The sequence below is a fragment of the Xenopus tropicalis genome, chromosome 9 (assembly GCF_000004195.4).
Source record: "Xenopus tropicalis strain Nigerian chromosome 9, UCB_Xtro_10.0, whole genome shotgun sequence".
NCBI lineage: Eukaryota > Metazoa > Chordata > Amphibia > Anura > Pipidae > Xenopus > Xenopus tropicalis.
The window spans coordinates 84,323,143-84,347,574 of record NC_030685.2 but is presented as its reverse complement, the minus strand read 5'-3'; the positions used below and the strand labels follow the sequence as shown (position 1 = coordinate 84,347,574).

Below are 24,432 nucleotides of genomic sequence, written 5' to 3'. Positions count from 1 at the left end.
TCTAAGGGAAACACTATGGCACCTCCTACCCATATGTATAAATACAAATATACAGAGAAGGAATGTTCTGGGCACACAATAAGCTGTACCCCCATACTGTACTGTCTAAGGGAAACACTATGGCACCTCCTACCCATATGTATAAATACAAATATACAGAGAAGGAATGCTCTGGGCACACAATAAGCTGTACCCCCATACTGTACTGTCTAAGGGAAACACTATGGCACCCCCTACCCATATGTATAAATACAAATATACAGAGAAGGAATGTTCTGGGCACACAATAAGCTGTACCCCCATACTGTACTGTCTAAGGGAAACACTATGGCACCTCCTACCCATATGTATAAATACAAATATACAGAGAAGGAATGCTCTGGGCACATCATTGCATTATGTAATACACAGCTCTGTTTCCTGTGTAGGTTCTGCACTACCTGGCGGTTCAGAAGCCGGCTGACCTGACCCGACACCTCTTGCCCTGTGTTATTCACGCGGCTCTGCTGAAGTTAAAGGAGGAAGGTAAGTGCGTGGCTGTTGCACCCTGGCGGTGTCTCTGCCCATAATGGGCCGGGGCTGACGGTTGCTGTGCTACTTTCAGAGGCAGCGGAAGACGTTCCATCGGGCAGGAAAGCCATAAAGCAAATCATCTCCCATTCCAGCAAAGTCCTTCGTTTCCCCAGTCCTGACGACAAGAAACTGGAAGTAAGTGATTGGCCTCTTGACGCTCCGCCTTCTTACCCCTCCCCCCCCCTCTCTATTAAACCCGCTCTCTCCTCAGGACGTCATTGGCCAAATGTTGAACGTGGAAGCGACGATCGCCAGAGCGAGATCCCTAAAGGCCAAGTTTGCCGTCGACCGATGTGAAAAATCCGATGAGAAAGAGGATCTGGAAAAGTACGACTTTCTACTCGATCTTATTTAAAGGGGAAGTTCAACATATTATTTTACTGTGCCTAAGGGGGAAGACACACGGAGCTACTAGTAGCAGCTACTTGTCTCGGCTACTAAAACAGACAGTGCTGATCATTTACTGATAATTGTCTCTACGTGTGTTTAGCAGAGGCAATTCTCAGTATTGTCTATGGCAGGGGATTTTCTGGCAGCTGTGACAAGTAGCTGCTACTAAGTAGCTCTGTGTGTCTTCACCCTTAAAGCATAAAAGTGGCCTGAGGCAGTTTGCAGATGTTTTAATTTTTAAAGCAGACTGCCAGTACCTTGGCCATTGGTCTTTGTGTGAGACTTTCCATCTCACTTCAGGTCCCTGCTTTATTTGGCCTGGTTGCTAGAGTGAATGCTCCTAGCAACCACATAGTTTAAAAACCAGAAAGCTGCAGAACAGAAAATGATCATTCAGATGCCATGGATTTGGGGTCTGATACAGTCTTTCCCTAATTCTGCCTGCAGCAACACTCTCCATGCTGTGGGCCTATTCTTCCTTTGATGGTTTTAGACCTGCAGCTGCGCCCCCTTGTGTTAAAACCCATTGTGTGCAGCTGCTCCCCCTTATGTTACACCCCATTCAGTGCAGCTGCGCCCCCTTGTGTTACACCCCGTTCAGTGCAGCTGCGCCCCCTTGTATTACACCCCATTCAGTGCAGCTGCGCCCCCTTGTGTTACACCCCATTCAGTGCAGCTGCGCCCCCTTGTATTACACCCCATTCTGTGCAGCTGCGCCCCCTTGTATTACACCCCATTCAGTGCAGCTGCGCCCCCTTGTGTTACACCCCATTCAGTGCAGCTGCGCCCCCTTGTGTTACACCCCATTCAGTGCAGCTGTGAGTGGGGCCTGTTGGTGCCACATGAATATCTTTCCCTCCCTGGCAGGTTTGTGAGTTCCCTGCTGGAGCAGCCGGAGGTGCCGATCGTTGGTGCCGGGAGGGGGCCCGCTGGTACCATTATCCATAAGATGTTTGTAAGCGCTCAGAGGGTAAGTGGCCGTTCCTGCGGCTCGGGGGGGCACTTACAGTGGGGCAGTAACGGTACTTACAGATGTTCTGTTGGGCTCAGTTCTGCTGCACAGTCAGTACCGGCCGCCGCAGTTTGCGGGTTTGTTTTTAATTCCAGTACTGGTTCTGTTTAACTCTTTCACTGCTGGGCTTATTGGCCTTTCATTGGTTAATTTCATATTCTAATCAAGGCAAAATATATCATTTTCATACATTTTCCTGTCAGTGTTTCCTATTTCTCTCTGTGCCGCACCCTGTGCCCTGATCTACTAAACTGTCTTTTTGTCTGACCCTCCGTGCTGTCCTGGACTTGCCTGTCTCTGTCTCTCCCTGTCCCCTATGTCTCTCCCCCGTCCCCTATGTCTCTCCCCCGTCCCCTATGTCTCTCCCCCGTCCCCTCTGTCTCTCCCCCGTCCCCTCTGTCTCTCCCCCGTCCCCTCTGTCTCTCCCCCGTCCCCTCTGTCTCTCCCCCGTCCCCTCTGTCTCTCCCCCGTCCCCTCTGTCTCTCCCCCGTCCCCTATGTCTCTCCCCCGTCCCCTATGTCTCTCCCCCGTCCCCTATGTCTCTCCCCCGTCCCCTATGTCTCTCCCCCGTCCCCTATGTCTCTCCCCCGTCCCCTATGTCTCTCCCCTTCCCTCTGTCTCTCCCCTTCCCTCTGTCTCTCCCCTTCCCTCTGTCTCTCCCCTCCCCTCTGTCCCCCCTGTCTCTCCCCTTCCCTCTGTCTCTCCCCTTCCCTCTGTCTCTCCCCTTCCCTCTGTCTCTCCCCTTCCCTCTGTCTCTCCCCTTCCCTCCGTCCCCCCCCTTCCCTCTGTCCCCCCCGTCCCCTCTGTCCCCCCTTCCCCTCTGTCCCCCCCCCTTCCCTCTGTCCCCCCCCCGTCCCCTCGGTCTCTCCCCTTCCCTCTGTCCCCCCCTTCCCCTCTGTCCCCCCCCTTACCTCTGTCCCCCCCCGTCCCCTCTGTCTCTCCCCTTCCCTCTGTCTCTCCCCTTCCCCTCTGTCTCTCCCCTTCCCCTCTGTCTCTCCCCTTCCCTCTGTCCCCCCCTTCCCTCTGTCCCCCCCTTCCCTCTGTCCCCCCGTCCCCTCTGTCCCCCCCCGTCCCTCTGTCCCCCCCGTCCCCTCTGTCTCTCCCCTTCCCTCTGTCCCCCCCCTTCCCTCTGTCCCCCCCGTCCCCTCTGTCCCCCCCTGTCCCCTCTGTCTCTCCCCTTCCCTCTTTCTCTCCCCTTCCCTCTGTCCCCCCCCTTCCCTCTGTCCCCCCCCTTCCCTCTGTCCCCCCCGTCCCCTCTGTCCCCCCCCGTCCCTCTGTCCCCCCCGTCCCCTCTGTCTCTCCCCTTCCCTCTGTCCCCCCCCTTCCCTCTGTCCCCCCCGTCCCCCCGTCCCCTCTGTCCCCCCCTGTCCCCTCTGTCCCCTCTGTCTCTCCCCTTCCCTCTTTCTCTCCCCTTCCCTCTTTCTCTCCCCTTCCCTCTGTCCCCCCCGTCCCCTCTGTCTCTCCCCTTCCCTCTGTCCCCCCCCTTCCCTCTGTCCCCCCCGTCCCCCCGTCCCCTCTGTCCCCCCCGTCCCCTCTGTCTCTCCCCTTCCCTCTGTCTCTCCCCTTCCCTCTTTCTCTCCCCTTCCCTCTTTCTCTCCCCTTCCCTCTGTCCCCCCCGTCCCCTCTGTCTCTCCCCGTCCCCTCTGTCTCTCCCCTTCCCTCTGTCTCTCCCCTTCCCTCTTTCTCTCCCCTTCCCTCTTTCTCTCCCCTTCCCTCTGTCCCCCCCCGTCCCCTCTGTCTCTCCCCTTCCCTCTGTCTCTCCCCTTCCCTCTGCCCCCCTGTCCCCTCCATCCTCTCTCTCTCAAGCTGACTGAATCTTCTGACGAGGTAACTGCTAGAATTTCTGCCTCACTCCTTCTCATTGGGTAACACTCAGCATGTAGCAGCCAGACCCAGTAGCGCCCCTATGCTGCCATACACTGAACTACAACACTCAGCATGCTGGAGGTGCTGGGAGTTGTATTGGCACTGTATGTGGAGGTGTGTAGCTTGCCCACTGCTGCTCTTACATCTCCCCCCACACGTACCTACCTGCATCCCTGCACTGCGACACTCGTATCTGTATCATTAGTGGATTCCAGCACTTTGTTGCTAGGGGGGCAACTGGGGGTAGTTACCAGCAGGCCGCAGCAATGTTCTGACCTTGTGCTTTGGTTTAAGGCTTTGTCGTTGGCCCCCCTGGAGGAGGAGCCCAAAAGACCCAGCTCCTCGGATGAGCGCAGACAGACCGGGACGGATTTCCCATCGCCCGCCGGCCGAGAGGTTATTCTGCGCAGCAGCGTCCCCCGACCTGCCCCCTACTCCAAGCTTCTGCCCCAGCGCATGTACAGCGTCCTCACTAAGGATGACTTCAGGCTCGCTGGGGCCTTCTCCTCCGATACGTCCTTCTTCTGAGACTCTCAGCCAATCAGTGCCCAGTCGCCCAATCGGCCAATCATTACGTGAATGAGAATCCGAGCCGAGCTGCCCTTGTGCGTTTGTGAGGCGCTTTGCTCTGTCTGTCATGTGAGTGCGCTGTGTGTCTCTAACCAACTTAAAGGGGAAGTTGTCCCAAACATTCATTATGATCTGATCTGGGGGGCAGTGGGGTTTAAAGGCCAAGTAGCACCTACCTGCACTGCAGGGGACTCTGCTGCAGCTATACCTGTATAATGCCATTGCTCTACTGGCCACGCCCCTACTGGTATCATGTCACGCCCCCTTGTGCTGTTGGTTACACCCCAGCTGTGAGGTAATACTACAGGGTGGCTGGCAGTTAGTAAGGAGATTGTGGCAGCCAGACTGAGACATTGGGTGCTTAGGGGAGTCAGCAGCACCTACATAGGGGCATAGGGGCCAGTGCAGCCTGAGGGGGGGGGGGGTAATTGTATGGTCACTATCAAAGGGCAACTTCATTTGTTTTTAACAGATATCGACTATTACCTTAAAGAGCAAGTTAGTCCCATGTCTCGTATATTTATACATTGCCTGATTTGTGGAAACTGATATTTTCTACTTTAAAGTTGGTAGAAAGTTTTTCCGCTGGGGGTAGGGAACAGGTAAAAGGGTGGGGCAGGATGCGGGCAGAGGGGGCAGGATGCGGGCAGAGGGGGCAGGATGCGGGCAGAGGGGGCAGGACACTGGTATAGGGGGCAGGACGCGGGCAGAGGGGGCAGGACACTGGTATAGGGGGCAGGACACTGGTATAGGGGGCAGGACACTGGTAAAGGGGGCAGGACCCGGGCAGAGGGGGCAGGACCCGGCCAGAGGGGGCAGGACGCGGGCAGAGGGGGCAGGACACTGGTATAGGGGGCAGGACACTGGTATAGGGGGCAGGACGCGGGCAGAGGGGGCAGGACGCGGGCAGAGGGGGCAGGACGCGGGCAGAGGGGGCAGGACACTGGTATAGGGGGCAGGACACTGGTATAGGGGGCAGGACGCGGGCAGAGGGGGCAGGACGCGGGCAGAGGGGGCAGGATGCGGGCAGAGGGGGCAGGACACTGGTATAGGGGGCAGGACGCGGGCAGAGGGGGCAGGACACTGGTATGGGGGGCAGGATGCGGGCAGAGGGGGCAGGACACTGGTATAGGGGGCAGGATGCGGGCAGGACACTGGTAAAGGGGGCAGGATATGGGCAGAGGGGGCAAGACGCGGGCAGAGGGGGCAGGACAATGGTATAGGGGGCAGGACGCGGGCAGAGGGACAAGCCGCGCCAAGAACTAGTGATGTGACAAGTGAAATGATTGCTCTGCTAGTGGCGCCCCCTTAGGGTGGGGAGAGGCTGCAGTACTGGGGGGCAGGGGGTCCCCGGAATCCATTTGTAATATATCTGCATAAATATGTCCCTGTGAGCTTGGTATTGTTTTACTGTAGCATTAATTTAAAGTGTTTTATTCCGAAAAACAAATTACTGTAATGACTGTATCCTGTGAGCCGGCCCCCTCCCATCCGCCTGTGGCCCCTGGGTAGCCTAGTGTTGCCCCGCCCCTGGGTAGCCTAGTGTTGCCCCGCCCCTGGGTAGCCTAGTGTTGCCCCGCCCCTGGGTAGCCTAGTGTTGCCCCGCCCCTGGGTAGCCTAGTGTTGCCCCGCCCCTGACACCCCCTAAAGGTGGTCATACACGCGCCGACATACCATACACGCACCGAATATCGTACGAAACGAGGTTTCGTACGATATTCGGTGCGTGTATGGCATGTTGGCGAGTCGCAGGAAGCTGCTGATATCGGTCGACTCGCCGATCGGACCAGTTTGAAAATTTTGATGGGGTGCCATAGAAGGCGCCAGACCAAAATCTCCCTTCAGCGCTGAATCGGCAGAAGGAGGTAGAAATCCTATTGTTTCTCATTACCTGCCGATTCAGCCCTGACGGCGTGTGGCGGATCTGATGTTTTGTGTGACCAATGGTTGCACGAAACAGCGTCAGATCGCCACGTGTATGGCCAGTTTAAGACGAGTTGCAACCGATTTTCTTTTTGTATAGTGTTTGAAAGATTAAGTTTTTGTTCAGTAGTTGTCCAGGTAGGAGCTATCTGTTGCCATGGTTCAGTTTACCCTAGCAACCAGGAAGTAATTTACACAAAAGATTAGGTATGAATCGGAGATGCCAAAGTAGAATATAATAAATTGGCTTTTCGCCACTTTCACTGTTCCCCAGTAGGTGTCAGTACTGAGCATTAGCCACTCCCTGCTCTGTGCTCAGCCCCTCCCACTATTCAATCAGATGGCAGATTGGCTCACAATGACGACTGAGAATGATTGGCAGCCATGTGTATCCTGTCCTGCCAGGGGGCGGGCTCTGATAGAGGAAGTGCTCCCCCTTATGGAGAAAGAGAGGACTGCGTGTCAGTGAGCAAAGCCTTAGGGGCCCCAGAGAGAAAGGGGGTGCAGGGGGGCCGTCACTTTGGCTGTGATCTACCCTAGCCCAGGGGTGTCAGTGCTACTGTATTGTACATGTTTATATTAATGTTCCAACCTAAGCGATTTCTTCTCCTTTATTTACCCTTTAATATCGATTTCCCCCTCAGCCCCCCTGTGCGTTCCTTCTGTACAAGAATAAAGGGAAGAGATTCAATATGGAAAATAAACTTATTCCTAAAGCCCCCCCCCGTACAGATAATAAAGGGGACATTTACCCCATTGGCCAAGAGGGTACTTTTTAGAACAAAAATATTCCCACACACAAGCAAAGGGTTAAAGCATCGAAACAAGGTATCCCTGGTGTTGAATTGCATCCTAATTGTGATTGGCTGCTGGCAGGTGAGTCTCGGGCAGCCAATCACTGACTGACACTCAGCCGAGCAGCATAAAGGAAGGTGCTGCTGGGGGGGCATTTGGGGGCAAATTTAGCACTTGGATTAAACCCTCCCTCTATTCTGGCCCCTGAGAGCTTGTGGCTGTCATTAATCCCAGAAATACATTTCCCAGCATGCCCTGTGGCCATTCCCTGTGCTGATCAATATAACGACCTACAGAATCTCGCTGTATGTGACATCCCATCGCAGGGTTAATTACAGATGTGATTGGACGGGAATAATTGGCTCGTTATGGCTACAAATGAGATAAGTAACTGTAATTAAGTATCAGGTAATGTGTCAGGGCTAAACCCGCCATTATGGGCGCCGTATGGCAGCAGCTCATTGGGGGTTTGTACCATATAATGGGTCAGTACAGCGCAGATCCATTCCCTCTCTGCATCACAGGCCCTGGATTCCCACAAACTACAACTCCCATCATTCCTCAGCACAGGAAGGGATTGGGCACAATAGAGCCAATTACATCCATTGGGTCTAACCATTTGTGTGCAATGGAACCCAACCCAACTCCTCGCTGATCCAACCATTGGGGGGTTGGCGGTACCGACGGCCTCTGGGAAGGGACTGGGGCTGTGGGATAGCAGGTATAGTAGGGAGAGATGGTGCCTATAGTAGCAGTGGGGGGATAATAGCCTCTGGGAAAGGACTGGGGCTGTGGGATAGCAGGTATAGTAGGGAGAGATGGTGCCTATAGTAGCAGTGGGGGGATAATAGCCTCTGGGAAGGGACTGGGGCTATGGGATAGCAGGTATAGTAGGGAGAGATGGTGCCTATAGTAGCAGTGGGGGGATAATAGCCTCTGGGAAGGGACTGGGGCTGTGGGATAGCAGGTATAGTAGGGAGAGATGGTGCCTATAGTAGCAGTGGGGGATAATAGCCTCTGGGAAGGGACTGGGGCTGTGGGATAGCAGGTATAGTAGGGAGAGATGGTGCCTATAGTAGCAGTGGGGGGATAATAGCCTCTGGGAAGGGACTGGGGCTGTGGGATAGCAGGTATAGTAGGGAGAGATGGTACCTATAGTAACAGTGGGGGATAATAGCCTCTGGGAAGGGACTGGGGCTGTGGGATAGCAGGTATAGTAGGGAGAGATGGTGCCTATAGTAGCAGTGGGGGGATAATAGCCTCTGGGAAGGGACTGGGGCTGTGGGATAGCAGGTATAGTAGGGAGAGATGGTGCCTATAGTAGCAGTGGGATAATAGCCTCTGGGAAGGGACTGGGGCTGTGGGATAGCAGGTATAGTAGGGAGAGATGGTGCCTATAGTAGCAGTGGGGGATAATAGCCTCTGGGAAGGGACTGGGGCTGTGGGATAGCAGGTATAGTAGGGAGAGATGGTGCCTATAGTAGCAGTGTTTTGGGGGATATCGGCAGAGTTACAATGAGTGGCCCCCGTGGGCCGAGTAGCCGGGGGGGGGGACCCTTTCGGTGTCTGACAAGGAACATGAAGCAGAAGCGCAGGAATACAGAGTGAGTAGAACCAGAGAGCAGATTAGTGGGGTGAGACAGTCGGAGGAGAATCAGTGGGAGCCGTTAGAATGTCGGCACAGGGAATATTGGGTGAATTGTGTCAAATTAAGCCTTGAGGGTGACAAAAATGACAAGTTCTAGGTTGTTAGAGAATAAAGATTCTCCTATCCATTATTTTCTTTTCCAGGAACAAACACGACAGGATCTCTTTGTATTATGTGTGTCTGTCCCAGTTTGTATGGGGAGAGAGAGAGCAGAGAGAGAGTGAGAGAATGAGAGAGAGCAGAGAGAGAGCAGAGAGAGCAGAGAGAGAAAGGGAAACAAGGAGAGTGAGAGTAACTGGGACTTGGGGGAGTCTGCGCCGGACCCTCCTTAAGGAACTTTCCATCTTCTGAACCAAACTTCTTGGAGATGTAGAACCAGTACCTGATCCAGTCTTGGTGCCCAACCCCCTATTCTTGTCTGTATGATACCCGCCCATTTAGACTGTTAGCTCTTCAGCGCAGGAACCTCCTTCCTCCTGTGTGTGACTGTGTAACTTGGAAGCCAAAGCAGAATGTCGGTGCTGCCCATAAGGAGAGACCCCTACAGACTGGATCAGTACAGCCCAGGTAGTTCTATTGCCCTTGCACTGCCCACAGAGCCCCCTGTGCCCATGTATAAGGATCTGTGCCAGGCTGTAATGCACCTTGTAATTCTAGGGGGTGTTTTTAGCAGCAGAACCTTCCCGGTACCGCTGGGAGCAGAATTAATGAATCCGACTGCAGGAATGTGCTGACTACACTGCTCGTCCTTCAATATCGGACCCCATGCCGGTTGCACAGCTGGATCCGAGCTCGGTTCTAGGGTTCTCAGGGAAGGGAGGCAGCAATATGTTCTTATTAAGGCAAAATGCTGACATGGATCTGTAGGCAGAACCGCAGAGTCTCGGTGCCACTTGACCCACAGGTTGGGTCTTTGGTTCTGTCTGTGTCTCCACTGGGCCAGGAACCTCCCAGGGATTCAGGGTTCTCTAATGGGTCAACTGCAAAGATGTTCTGGCTCCAGCACAATCCCAGGAGGTTCTAATGTTCCTTGAGTGGATCTGGCGGAACCAAGCAATGGAGGGGACAGTGCCAGGGACAAGCAGAATAACTGAGGGGTATCAGTTGTTTGTTGCCCCCTAGTGATTCTAATCACTTATATCAGAACCCAGGATGCCCCAGGCCCTGCAGGATAATTCTGGGCCAAAATTCTGACCCATATGAGGAGGCTCAGTAACAAACTGGTCAGATCTTTGCCTGTCCCTAAGGGAAAGAAGCCCATTTCTTTGCTGACAGCCGAATCTCCTTTCCACCACTGAAAGCGCAGTATCTGTCTGTGTATATTTCCTGCACTGCCGGTTCTGACTGCTGAAACAATATATTATAATATATTATAAAGAATAAACCAGCTGAATAAAAGAACTGAGCCGCTACATTGTATCAGGAGTCAGAACCCAAGGACAGAGAGGGATAAAGAGAAACAGTGTTTGAGAGTCACATAATGAGCCCCCCCCCCCCCCCCCCCCCCACAAACCATTAATTATATGCAGAGGGATCGTTAGGGAGGGGAGACAGCGGGATAACGAGTATAGTGTGAAACACACGGAATGATTGTATATTTTACCTTCATAATAAATCATCTTTCTTGTGCCCTATTTAATTTAATTGTTATAGTTGCACCTTTAGTTACTAATGGTCTCTGCTCCTTTAATGAGTGCAACACCCCCCCCCCCCCCCCCTAACATTAGGCCAATCCTATACTGTAACTCTGTAACTGCAGTTACTCATTTCTGCCAGTAGTGGGAGCGTCTCCCTCTGTGTCCTGCCTGATTATTTCTAGTTATATAATAGGAACAACTGCCCCAATAGGCTCAGCGCTCCTTCTATAGGGGATCAGCCCCCAAAATACCCCTGTATATTGTCTGTCTAGTTCTGAGCTGAACCCTCTGTTATACAGATAGCTAGAATCTCAGCCATAAAGCAGGGCAGGACTGCTGCTTACAATGGGGGGGGATCAGATAGGATCTGTGCCACTGTGACAGAATGCTCTGTTATACAGATAGCTAGAATCTCAGCCATAAAGCAGGGCAGGACTGCTGCTTACAATGGGGGGATCAGATAGGATCTGTGCCACTGTGACAGAATGTTCTGTTATACAGATAGCTAGAATCTCAGCCATAAAGCAGGGCAGGACTGCTGCTTACAATGGGGGGATCAGATAGGATCTGTGCCACTGTGACAGAATGCTCTGTTATACAGATAGCTAGAATCTCAGCCATAAAGCAGGGCAGGACTGCTGCTTACAATGGGGGGATCAGATAGGATCTGTGCCACTGTGACAGAATGCTCTGTTATACAGATAGCTAGAATCTCAGCCATAAAGCAGGGCAGGACTGCTGCTTACAATGGGGGGATCAGATAGGATCTGTGCTGCTGTGACAGAATGCTCTGTTATACAGATAGCTAGAATCTCAGCCATAAAGCAGGGCAGGACTGCTGCTTACAATGGGGGGATCAGATAGGATCTGTGCCACTGTGACAGAATGCTCTGTTATACAGATAGCTAGAATCTCAGCCATAAAGCAGGGCAGGACTGCTGCTTACAATGGGGGGGATCAGATAGGATCTGTGCCACTGTGACAGAATGCTCTGTTATACAGATAGCTAGAATCTCAGCCATAAAGCAGGGCAGGACTGCTGCTTACAATGGGGGGGGGGGGGGGGGGGGGGGGATCAGATAGGATCTGTGCCACTGTGACAGAATGCTCTGTTATACAGATAGCTAGAATCTCAGCCATAAAGCAGGGCAGGACTGCTGCTTACAATGGGGGGGGGGGGGGGGGGATCAGATAGGATCTGTGCCACTGTGACAGAATGCTCTGTTATACAGATAGCTAGAATCTCAGCCATAAAGCAGGGCAGGACTGCTGCTTACAATGGGGGGGTCAGATAGGATCTGTGCCACTGTGACAGAATGCTCTGTTATACAGATAGCTAGAATCTCAGCCATAAAGCAGGGCAGGACTGCTGCTTACAATGGGGGGATCAGATAGGATCTGTGCCACTGTGACAGAATGCTCTGTTATACAGATAGCTAGAATCTCAGCCATAAAGCAGGGCAGGACTGCTGCTTACAATGGGGGGATCAGATAGGATCTGTGCCACTGTGACAGAATGCTCTGTTATACAGATAGCTAGAATCTCAGCCATAAAGCAGGGCAGGACCGCTGCTTACAATGGGGGGATCAGATAGGATCTGTGCCACTGTGACAGAATGCTCTGTTATACAGATAGCTAGAATCTCAGCCATAAAGCAGGGCAGGACTGCTGCTTACAATGGGGGGGGTCAGATAGGATCTGTGCCACTGTGACAGAATGCTCTGTTATACAGATAGCTAGAATCTCAGCCATAAAGCAGGGCAGGACTGCTGCTTACAATGGGGGGGGTCAGATAGGATCTGTGCCACTGTGACAGAATGCTCTGTTATACAGATAGCTAGAATCTCAGCCATAAAGCAGGGCAGGACTGCTGCTTACAATGGGGGGGATCAGATAGGATCTGTGCCACTGTGACAGAATGCTCTGTTATACAGATAGCTAGAATCTCAGCCATAAAGCAGGGCAGGACTGCTGCTTACAATGGGGGGATCAGATAGGATCTGTGCCACTGTGACAGAATGCTCTGTTATACAGATAGCTAGAATCTCAGCCATAAAGCAGGGCAGGACTGCTGCTTACAATGGGGGGGATCAGATAGGATCTGTGTCACTGTGACAGAATGCTCTGTTATACAGATAGCTAGAATCTCAGCCATAAAGCAGGGCAGGACTGCTGCTTACAATGGGGGGGGGGATCAGATAGGATCTGTGCCACTGTGACAGAATGCTCTGTTATACAGATAGCTAGAATCTCAGCCATAAAGCAGGGCAGGACTGCTGCTTACAATGGGGGGATCAGATAGGATCTGTGCCACTGTGACAGAATGCTCTGTTATACAGATAGCTAGAATCTCAGCCATAAAGCAGGGCAGGACTGCTGCTTACAATGGGGGGGGGGATCAGATAGGATCTGTGCCACTGTGACAGAATGCTCTGTTATACAGATAGCTAGAATCTCAGCCATAAAGCAGGGCAGGACTGCTGCTTACAATGGGGGGATCAGATAGGATCTGTGCCACTGTGACAGAATGCTCTGTTATACAGTTAGCTAGAATCTCAGCCATAAAGCAGGCAGGTTGCCCTAATTTATCTATACAGATGCGGCACAACTATTGCCATGGGGGGGGGGGGGGGCACAGATTCTCTTACTGTACTTACCAACACGTTTCCATGGAGACAGCTGGTTTCCGAGGATACAGGAAGTGAAATAAGCAAAAGGGTCATTAGAAAACTAGAAATCTTTATTGAATTGCATGGCTGCGCTTGTGGGCAGTGTGGGAAATACATACACAAAAGGACAATTCCCAGTTCAGACCTTGGAGAAGAACCTGCTGATGTCGGAGCCGTATTTAGAGGCGGCTGAGAGCTTCTTGGTGCGACTGCGCTCCTTGGCCTGCTGGGCAGTTCTCTGTACAAACACACAGAAAGGTATAAAGCCAAGGGGGACACACACGGCTACATACCTGTAACTGAACTCCAACTCCCACAATCCCCCATCAGCCCCTGGCAATGTCACTTAGGTAGAACTGATGGGTCAGTGTTGGACGGAGCCTCACAAGGCCCAAAATAGACCCCACTCACAGCTGGTACTGAATGTACTTGGTGCAATATAGACCTATGGGGGGTTCAGAAAGGGCTGATGGGAAATGGCCTTGGCCACGACTTGGGGACCAGTCAGTAGCCATTTGGACCACCACTGAGGAAGTTACAGTTCAGGTCTGACTCACTGCACTTTATTCATGGAACAGTTGGGAAGCAATGGAAGGAACCGTTATGGTTAAGAACCCGGAGTCCATTTGGGCAGCGAGAGAGCTCTATACAGAACCAGGCATTGGGCAGAGCTTGTTGGACTGGGTTGGGCAGTGAGAGAGCTCTATACAGTACCAGGCATTGGCCAGAGCTTGTTGGACTGGGTTGGGCAGTGAGAGAGCTCTATACAGTACCAGGCATTGGGCAGAGCTTGTTGGACTGGGTTGGGCAGTGAGAGAGCTCTATACAGTACCAGGCATTGGCCAGAGCTTGTTGGACTGGGTTGGGCAGTGAGAGAGCTCTATACAGTACCAGGCATTGGGCAGAGCTTGTTGGACTGGGTTGGCAGTGAGAGAGCTCTATACAGTACCAGGCATTGGGCAGAGCTTGTTGGACTGGGTTGGCAGTGAGAGAGCTCTATACAGTACCAGGCATTGGGCAGAGCTTGTTGGACTGGGTTGGCAGTGAGAGAGCTCTATACAGTACCAGGCATTGGGCAGAGCTTGTTGGACTGGGTTGGCAGTGAGAGAGCTCTATACAGTACCAGGCATTGGGCAGAGCTTGTTGGACTGGGTTGGCAGTGAGAGAGCTCTATACAGTACCAGGCATTGGGCAGAGCTTGTTGGACTGGGTTGGCAGTGAGAGAGCTCTATACAGTACCAGGCATTGGGCAGAGCTTGTTGGACTGGGTTGGGCAGTGAGAGAGCTCTATACAGTACCAGGCATTGGCCAGAGCTTGTTGGACTGGGTTGGCAGTGAGAGAGCTCTATACAGTACCAGGCATTGGGCAGAGCTTGTTGGACTGGGTTGGCAGTGAGAGAGCTCTATACAGTACCAGGCATTGGGCAGAGCTTGTTGGACTGGGTTGGGCAGTGAGAGAGCTTTATACAGTACCAGGCATTGGGCAGAGCTTGTTGGACTGGGTTGGCAGTGGTTCCGCTAGGGACAAAGGCTGAGTGCGCTGCCCCCAATGAGAGTATTATTAGTACCCCCCAATGAGAGTATTATTAGTACCCCCCAATGAGAGTATTATTAGTACCCCCCAATGAGAGTATTATTAGTACCCCCCAATGAGAGTATTATTAGTACCCCCCAATGAGAGTATTATTAGTACCCCCCAATGAGAGTATTATTAGTACCCCCTCCCTGCAGGCTCACTGTCGGTACCGACTGCCGCTCAATGTGACCTTGGGATAATGGTCTCTCCATAACAATAACTCACCACTGCCCTTCTGAGCCCCCTCTGTGGCACCAAACTGCCCCCCGGGCACCCCCCCCCAGTCACTGCTGTTCTGGCTCGGTTCTAAATGATGTCCATTCTTACGGCCTAACGCTCACCCCTTCGCCCCGATGCCGCCGCTGGCTGGCAGTTAGCTGATAATGGAGGCCATTAGCGCCATAAAGCAGCTTAATTAGCCGGGGACGTTTGCAACTTATTTGGATTCAGTCTTTGAAACAAAATAAAAGGAGGAGGTGAAAGTGGCGGCTCCGGCCCAATTAGCGGCTGTAAGTGATGAGGCCCCGGCGCCAATAAGGGAACGTTCACGTGTAAATGGGTCACTATTGTATATGTGCTAGGAATTCATTTCTGGGGGGGGGCACTTACCTGTCTATGGCACACAGTGCAGAGGGTCTGTAGGTTGCTCAGGTCGCACTGCCCCCCTCCCCCGTACACCGGCCGGATATGGTCAACCTGCCAGAACTGGCCTTCCGTGGGGTTCCGGATCAGTTCATTCAGCTGTTATGGCAGAAAAAAAAAGCGAATCACTGATTGGTTGCTACAGGTTTCTGCCCAGGCACAGGCCACGCCCTCGCTCAGGTTACATATTTCCCATCATGCAATGCAGCCAATCATATCCCCAGTCATTATCCCTATGATACTCCCCTCAGGGGCAGGAAACCTACCTGATCCAGTGGCAGCTGTGCCATCCACGTGCTCTCTAGGAGGGTCTTCCTGTGGCCCCTGGGGGCATCTCTGACGCTCAGATACAGTTCGTGGGCATTGAGACAGCACTGCTGGCAAACTCCGTGCTCCGTCTCAAACACCTTTGCCCTCATGTAGCTCTGGTTTGAGCGGATGAAGAAGTCGTCCTGGCATTTGCGAGAGCAGAAGCGCGTGTCCCAGGCGTTGGCGTTGGGCGGCTGAGAACACGGCCCCTGGCAGTGAATACACAGGGGGTTCCCAGCGCTGTCCATGGCCTGGAGGTACCCCTTAAGGGCCAAACAGTCTTCCCCGGGAGGGACAGGCTGGATCACGGCCGGGCTCTGATCTTCTCCATCTTGCACTCTAATTAGAGAGACATTAGGGGGAGAGATGAGTGATTGGCCGGATATAACGAATATAATATTGTCTCATTACAATGTGACTGGGGGAGAGACAGGAAGGTGACAGTAAATGGGCCACGCGTTCTGGGCATCACATTGTGCCCCCTATAAACCCCCCTCTATTTGCCGTTCTCGCTTGTTTAGCGCCCAATAACGCACGGAACACTGATAACAAACGCCGTTACCTGCGCGACGGGCCCAATTTGCATATGAAACAGCAGTGGGCGCCTTTTATGTGGATAATTAGAATATTTTCTCTTCTCGCGCCTTAAAAGGGAACTTTATTCTTTGGAAACAAACCCGAAACCCCTCTGTGAGCAAAACCAACATCAAACCGGGCCGCCCGCTGGCGCCTCACCTACATAGAGGCTCGGGGTGCCAAGCGGGGCTGGAAGCACCCACCTTCTAATGGGGGGGAAGCATGTCCAATAGGGGGCAGCCCCTCGGCCTCCTAAGCACATGGTACGGAACAACAGAAGGGCACATTCTTACTCTATATGTTTTATAGGTGCCACCATTTATTAAAGGGGAACTTCACCCACAACCTGTTCTGTTGTGAAACAGAACAGGTTGTGGGTGAAGTTCCCCTTTGATAAAACTATAGCAGCCCCCAAAACAAGGAAACCTTCCCATGAAGTGCAGCGCAGTGACGAGGGCCAATCAACGGTGCCAATGGGACGCGGGCGCCTATCGGGCAGGAGATGTGATTATTTCTAATAAGTAAAGTGCAGGATTTGAGCTGCTCCTATTGAACGATCGCAGGTAATTGCCTGATTCTTATCTGCTCAGCCCTGAGCTAAACTCCCGACTCGGCACAGGCTGTCACCTCTGGAGCCTAGTTACGGTTGCTATGCACAGTGTGTGCTAGTGCTTAGGAAACAAGCAGCAATGAGGGCACATTGGGGGGGGGGGGTTATCAATGCCTGTGTCCCAGCGGGCAGCACTTACGTTGCGGGGGGCTCGGTGGGGGGGGCGGAACACACCTGCCCTTTGATGGACGAGGCAGAATCCCTGCAGACCAACCTCACGCTGCCCCCGCTGCTCTCGGCTTTGCTTAATGAGGCGACGGCGACATCTTCCTTGGTCAGGTACCTGGGGGGGGGAAATGTGGCACATAAATCAGGTGCAACAGCGGGGGGGGGGCACGAGTACAAACACACGGAGCTGCCAGATGGATTAACCCTACAGACCCAGGGCCCAATCACCTTGAAATAAAACCCCCTGCCCCACAAAATCAAATAAACTCTTGGATAAAAGTACATTATTGTTATGAAACCCAACCCACACTGCCCGTATCCAACCCATGATGCAATGGGAAACCCTCTTACCAGCTAGTGAGTCGGAGAGAATCTCCACCCCACAGTCTGACCATGGGGATGAGAGCAGCACAGGAGTAGGAGGTTCACTCTCTTTCCCATAGGCAGGAACTCCGGCTCAGTACCTGATGCTGATTGGATAGATGTGAAGAAGGATTATGTCTGGCCATGGGGAAGAGAGCAGCCCAGGATCAGTTAGCGCAAAGAATCAGAACTTGGTACCTGGATAAGTACTTTGTTCTGATTGGATTAAGCTACCCTGGGGGAGGATCATTTCTGACCATGGGGAAGAGAGCAGCCCAGGATCAGGAAGGGCAAAGGATCAGAACTTGCTACCTGGGTAAGTACTTTGTTCTGATTGGATTGAGCTACCCTGGGGGAGGATCATGCCTGACCATGGGGAAGAAAGCAGCCCAGGATCAGGAAGGGAAAAGAATCAGAACTTGGCACCTGGGTAAGTACTGGGTGAAGACTGGATTACTCAGTGGGAATTTAGTGGTTTATGCAACAGGGGTAAGGGCATTCCCCAGGCACAGACAGGGTTGGGTATCAGTTGGAGCCAGGTACCCCCCCCAGTGCCGGGTACAAGGCTTGTGGGCTGCGCCCCGTCCCCGCTGCCAGTCTATGGCACATCACACAGCAATGGCGCCGGTTTGCTTGCCGTTACCCGGTGGCATCTGAGGTGACTCCCACAATCCCCACTCGCTCTCAGTGCGGCTGTGCCGCTTCCCATGGGTCTGTGCTGCAGGGAATATATATATATACGGGAGAGGTGTATGGGCTGTGCCGCTTCCCATGGGTCTGTGCTGCAGGGAATATATATATATACGGGAGAGGTGTATGGGCTGTGCCGCTTCCCATGGGTCTGTGCTGCAGGGAATATATATATATATATACGGGAGAGGTGTATGGGCTGTGCCGCTTCCCATGGGTCTGTGCTGCAGGGAATATATATATATATATACGGGAGAGGTGTATGGGCTGTGCCGCTTCCCATGGGTCTGTGCTGCAGGGAATATATATATACGGGAGAGGTGTATGGGCTGTGCCGCTTCCCATGGGTCTGTGCTGCAGGGAATATATATATACGGGAGAGGTGTATGGGCTGTGCCGCTTCCCATGGGTCTGTGCTGCAGGGAATATATATATACGGGAGAGGTGTATGGGCTGTGCCGCTTCCCATGGGTCTGTGCTGCAGGGAATATATATATATACGGGAGAGGTGTATGGGCTGTGCCGCTTCCCATGGGTCTGTGCTGCAGGGAATATATATATATATATATATATATATATATACGGGAGAGGTGTATGGGCTGTGCCGCTTCCCATGGGTCTGTGCTGCAGGGAATATATATATATATATACGGGAGAGGTGTATGGGCTGTGCCGCTTCCCATGGGTCTGTGCTGCAGGGAATATATATATATATATACGGGAGAGGTGTATGGGCTGTGCCGCTTCCCATGGGTCTGTGCTGCAGGGAATATATATATATATATACGGGAGAGGTGTATGGGCTGTGCCGCTTCCCATGGGTCTGTGCTGCAGGGAATATATATATACGGGAGAGGTGTATGGGCTGTGCCGCTTCCCATGGGTCTGTGCTGCAGGGAATATATATATACGGGAGAGGTGTATGGGCTGTGCCGCTTCCCATGGGTCTGTGCTGCAGGGAATATATATATATACGGGAGAGGTGTATGGGCTGTGCCGCTTCCCATGGGTCTGTGCTGCAGGGAATATATATATATATATATATATACGGGAGAGGTGTATGGGCTGTGCCGCTTCCCATGGGTCTGTGCTGCAGGGAATATATATATATACGGGAGAGGTGTATGGGCTGTACTCAGCGAGCGTGGGAGAGCAGCAAAACAACACCCCCCCCTGCTGGGTTATGGCTGCAGCGCCAGCAATGCAGTAAAATACAGTGTTAGAACAGGTTCAAATCCAAACACCGCTCCGGGGGTTAAATTAAAGGGCAAGTACACCGAGCAGCCTCTGTCTGTAGATACAGGAGGGGGAAATGATAACAATACATTCCGTGTCCATCTCTAATTAGTATATATGGGATAAATGCAAATGGATAATCAGGGAATGTCTTTGATTGGATAAAGGGCAAGTAAGCATTTAGCTGTGAGCTGGGATTGGCTGCTCGCTCAAACCTCTCATCTCTGAGAAACTAAATATGGCCCAATGGGACTGAGTCTGTCATTCCGACCATAATCATAGAACAAGGCCCTTGTCTGTTACATGTAATCTACTGCCCCCTACTGGGCTGAGGCTTATGTGCCCTACAGAGACATACACACAGGTGCCTATTGGGGCTTCTCTGCAATGGGGGGGGGGGACACACAAGCTAATTGGGGGGCACAGAGCTGATGGAGCTGCCCCCCCCCCCCCACACAAGCTAATTGGGGGGTACGGAGCTGATGGAGCTGCCCCCCCCCCACACAAGCTAATTGGGGGGTACAGAGCTGATGGAGCTGCCCCCCCCCCCACACAAGCTAACTGGGGGGCACAGAGCTGATGGAGCTGCCCCCACACAATCTAACTGGGGGGCACAGAGCTGATGGAGCTGCCCCCACACAAGCTAAATGGGGGGCACAGAGCTGATAAAGCTGCCCCCCCCACACAAGCTAATTGGGGGGTACAGAGCTGATAAAGCTGCCCCCCCCACACAAGCTAAATGGGGGGCACAGAGCTGATAAAGCTGCCCCCCCCCACACAAGCTAATTGGGGGTACAGAGCTGATAAAGCTGCCCCCCCCCACACAAGCTAATTGGGGGTACAGGAGCTACAGACCCCCCTTATCACTCGGGTACAGGTGCTATATTGGAATGTGTAGAACCCAGAGATGCGCCAAATGTATCAGCGAATGTTACACAAACGAGCTGCCTAATTACTAACCCAATTTAAACCCTCATTTGCATATTTAAATCTGAGCCTAACTGCCAAGCAAACATTCTGACTCAAATTCCTCCCAAAAACCAAAATCCCCCCCTATGTGTCCCTGTCTCCTTCCCAGACTAGGGCAATATCTCTGTAGGGACAGGAAGCAGCTAATCCTACCCGGTCCCACAAAGGTCCCTCTCCCCGGGGCCACACACACGTAAAATAAAGAGTATTCGTCTCCCTTTTGGTGACCAGTTTTGTTCAATCCAAATCTTGCTGAAAGGATTCTGCTACAGACAAGTCCCATATTAGGTCCATTCCCCTGTGGCCCTGTGTAGCATGGGACACCTGCCCATGTTGGCCAAGATGTCGCACCTATACAAGCCCTACATTATATCCGTGCATAACAGTTCCATGTAGCCTCCACATTCTCATATACAAGTTCTACATCGGGGACATCCCACCCATGCCCAGCTCTACCATGTAGCCTCCACATTCTCATATACAAGTTCTACATCGGGGACATCCCACCCATGCCCAGCCCTACCATGTAGCCTCCACATTGTCACATACAAGTTCTACATCAGGGACATCCCACCCGTGCCCAGCTCTACCATGTAGCCTCCACATTCTCATATACAAGTTCTACATCAGGAACATCCCACCCATTCCCAGCTCTACCATGTAGCCTCCACATTCTCATATACAAGTTCTACATCAGGAACATCCCACCCATTCCCAGCCCTACCATGTAGCCTCCACATTCTCATATACAAGTTCTACATCAGGAACATCCCACCCATTCCCAGCTCTACCATGTAGCCTCCACATTCTCATATACAAGTTCTACATCAGGAACATCCCACCCATTCCCAGCTCTACCATGTAGCCTCCACATTCTCATATACAAGTTCTACATCGGGGACATCCCACCCGTGCCCAGCTCTACCATGTAGCCTCCACATTCTCATATACAAGTTCTACATCAGGGACATCCCACCCATTCCCAGCTCTACCATGTAGCCTCCAAATTCTCATATACAAGTTCTACATCAGGAACATCCCACCCATGCCCAGCTCTACCATGTAGCCTCCACATTCTCATATACAAGTTCTACATCAGGGACATCCCACCCATTCCCAGCTCTACCATGTAGCCTCCACATTCTCATATACAAGTTCTACATCGGGGACATCCCACCCGTGCCCAGCTCTACCATGTAGCCTCCACATTCTCATATACAAGTTCTACATTGGGGACATCCCACCCGTGCCCAGCTCTACCATGTAGCCTCCACATTCTCATATACAAGTTCTACATCAGGAACATCCCACCCATTCCCAGCTCTACCATGTAGCCTCCACATTCTCATATACAAGTTCTACATCGGGGACATCCTACCCGTGCCCAGCTCTACCATGTAGCCTCCACATTCTCATATACAAGTTCTACATCAGGGACATCCCACCCATTCCCAGCTCTACCATGTAGCCTCCAAATTCTCATATACAAGTTCTACATCAGGAACATCCCACCCGTGCCCAGCTCTACCATGTAGCCTCCACATTCTCATATACAAGTTCTACATCAGGGACATCCCACCCATTCCCAGCTCTACCATGTAGCCTCCACATTCTCATATACAAGTTCTACATTGGGGACATCCCACCCGTGCCCAGCTCTACCATGTAGCCTCCACATTCTCATATACAAGTTCTACATCAGGGACATCCCACCCGTGCCCAGCTCTACCATGTAGCCTCCACATTCTCATATACAAGTTCTACATTAGGAACATCCCACCCATGCCCAGCTCTACCATGTAGCCTCCACATTCTCATATACAAGTTCTACATCAGGAACATCCCACCCATGCCCAGCTCTACCATGTAGCCTCCCCATTCTCATATACAAGTTCTACATCAGGGACATCCCACCCATGCCCAGCTCTACCATGTAGCCTCCCCATTCTCATATACAAGTTCTACATCAGGAACATCCCACCCATGCCCAGCTCTACCATGTAGCCTCCCCATTCTCATATACAAGTTCTACATCAGGGACATCCCACCCATGCCCAGCTCTACCATGTAGCCTCCACATTCTCATATACAAGTTCTACATCAGGGACATCCCACCCATGCCCAGCTCTACCATGTAGCCTCCCCATTCTCATATACAAGTTCTACATCGGGGACATCCCACCCATTTCCAGTTCTATTACGTAACCTCCACACAGACAATTGGTTAAATCCCACTCTGGATTGGTTAAAAGTCCAAGTTCTAATCTTATTTCATCTATTTGTGCTTTATTTGTCTTACAGTTTGCAATGTATAAATATATATATTGTTTTCTCATTTCCCTTCACATCTAATTCACAGCTTCCAAGCAGAAAAAGTGTCTTTTTTTTTTTTGGAAAGAATAATAAAAATGAAACGACTTGATTTAATTAGGAAGAACCCCCATCCCTTTTGTATCAATCGCCGATGAGCTCAGGTGTGACCAATCGCCTTCACAAATCACACACTAACTAAATTGGCTTCCAGTCGGGTTCAAATTGTAGCGATTCAGTCAATTTCAGGAGAAATGAAAGTTTCTGAAGCTTCCCATGCCGGCTTGGGCATTTCAAAGGGAAGATTCAGCCACGCGCACCAAGGAGCTTTTAGCAGCCTAACTGTGGCCGGAGACAGATAAGGGAACGGATCATAACAGCCTGAAAGGCCCTGACTGGGGCGGCTCAGAGACGGGGCCACGGGGCTGATCCGAGAGGATCCCATGGGCTCTAAGAGCTGCCAATAAGGCTGTTAGTGAGCGTTCTTACCTCCGGCACGGCTGGGATCTGCATTGCAGTGACCCAATAAGCCTATGGAAATCACAAGGATCCAGTCAGGCTTTGTAACGGCATCCAACTGTGTCTGCCGATAGATAGACCGCGGCTTCCATTCATATCTATAAGGCAGCATGGAAATAAAATGCAACAGAATGGTTTTAACTGCCCCATAGGGAACCTACTGCCCCTGGTTGCCCTCCTCAATGGTTCCTTGAGCCCCGTGAGTGCAATGTAATATAAACCAGCGTTTTTCAACCACTGTTCCGCGGCACACTAGTGTGCCGCGAGATGTTGCCTGGTGTGCCGTAGGCAGGGCACCAATGTACTAGGGGGGCACTGCTCTTGGCACCAATGTACTAGGGGGGCACTGCTCTTGGCACCAATGTACTAGGGGGGCACAGCTGCTGGGCACCAATGTACTAGGGGGGCACTGCTGCTGGGCACCAGTGTACTAGGGGGGCACTGCTCTTGGCACCAATGTACTAGGGGGGCACTGCTGCTGGGCACAGAGTTAAATTTTTTAACATTTTCTAATGGTGGTGTGCCTCGTGATTTTTTTCATGAAACAAGTGTGCCTTTGCCCAAAAAAGGTTGAAAAACACTGATAAACTGCCCTACTTTTCTCCTGGTAAAACAGCTAGAAGCACCCCCCTAATGTAAATCATCTATAGACAGCACCCCCCTAATGTAAATCATCTATAGACAGCACCCCCCTAATGGAAATCATCTATAGACAGCACCCCCCTAATGTAAATCATCTATAGACAGCACCCCCCTAATGGAAATCATCTATAGACAGCACCCCCCTAATGGAAATCATCTATAGACAGCACCCCCCTAATGGAAATCCTCTATAGACAGCACCCCCTAATGTAAATCATCTATAGACAGCACCCCCCTAATGTAAATCATCTATAGACAGCACCCCCCTAATGTAAATCATCTATAGACAGCACCCCCTAATGTAAATCATCTATAGACAGCACCCCCTAATGTAAATCATCTATAGACAGCACCCCCCTAATGTAAATCATCTATAGACAGCACCCCCCTAATGTAAATCATCTATAGACAGCACCCCCCTAATGTAAATCATCTATAGACAGCACCCCCCTAATGGAAATCATCTATAGACAGCACCCCCCTAATGTAAATCATCTATAGACAGCACCCCCCTAATGGAAATCATCTATAGACAGCACCCCCCTAATGTAAATCATCTATAGACAGCACCCCCCTAATGGAAATCATCTATAGACAGCACCCCCCTAATGTAAATCATCTATAGACAGCACCCCCCTAATGGAAATCATCTATAGACAGCACCCCCCTAATGGAAATCATCTATAGACAGCACCCCCCTAATGGAAATCCTCTATAGACAGCACCCCCTAATGTAAA

At 51.8% G+C, this 24,432-nt stretch overlaps 2 protein-coding genes across 3 annotated transcripts in view; one reads left to right on the top strand and one right to left on the bottom strand.

Annotated features, from left to right (window-relative positions):
• The window catches only part of rab3gap1 (RAB3 GTPase activating protein catalytic subunit 1), a 44,579-nt gene extending 39,536 nt beyond the window's left edge, over positions 1 to 5,043 (top strand). The window contains exons 20-24 of the mRNA XM_031892939.1: positions 429 to 525; positions 605 to 708; positions 785 to 900; positions 1,831 to 1,933; positions 4,136 to 5,043. Of these exons, the coding sequence (XP_031748799.1) occupies positions 429 to 525; positions 605 to 708; positions 785 to 900; positions 1,831 to 1,933; positions 4,136 to 4,369 (654 nt within the window). The 3' untranslated portion in view covers positions 4,370 to 5,043. The remainder of the gene's footprint in view (positions 1 to 428; positions 526 to 604; positions 709 to 784; positions 901 to 1,830; positions 1,934 to 4,135) is intronic.
• An 8,090-nt stretch (positions 5,044 to 13,133) lies between these two features.
• Positions 13,134 to 24,432, bottom strand: part of zranb3 (zinc finger RAN-binding domain containing 3) — a 158,324-nt gene continuing 147,025 nt past the window's right edge. For both annotated transcript variants that reach the window (XM_031892934.1, XM_031892935.1), the window contains 4 exons: positions 16,937 to 17,080; positions 15,569 to 15,950; positions 15,270 to 15,401; positions 13,134 to 13,322 (listed from right to left, as the gene is read on the bottom strand). In XM_031892934.1, the coding sequence (XP_031748794.1) occupies positions 13,224 to 13,322; positions 15,270 to 15,401; positions 15,569 to 15,950; positions 16,937 to 17,080 (757 nt within the window). In that variant the 3' untranslated portion in view covers positions 13,134 to 13,223. The remainder of the gene's footprint in view (positions 13,323 to 15,269; positions 15,402 to 15,568; positions 15,951 to 16,936; positions 17,081 to 24,432) is intronic.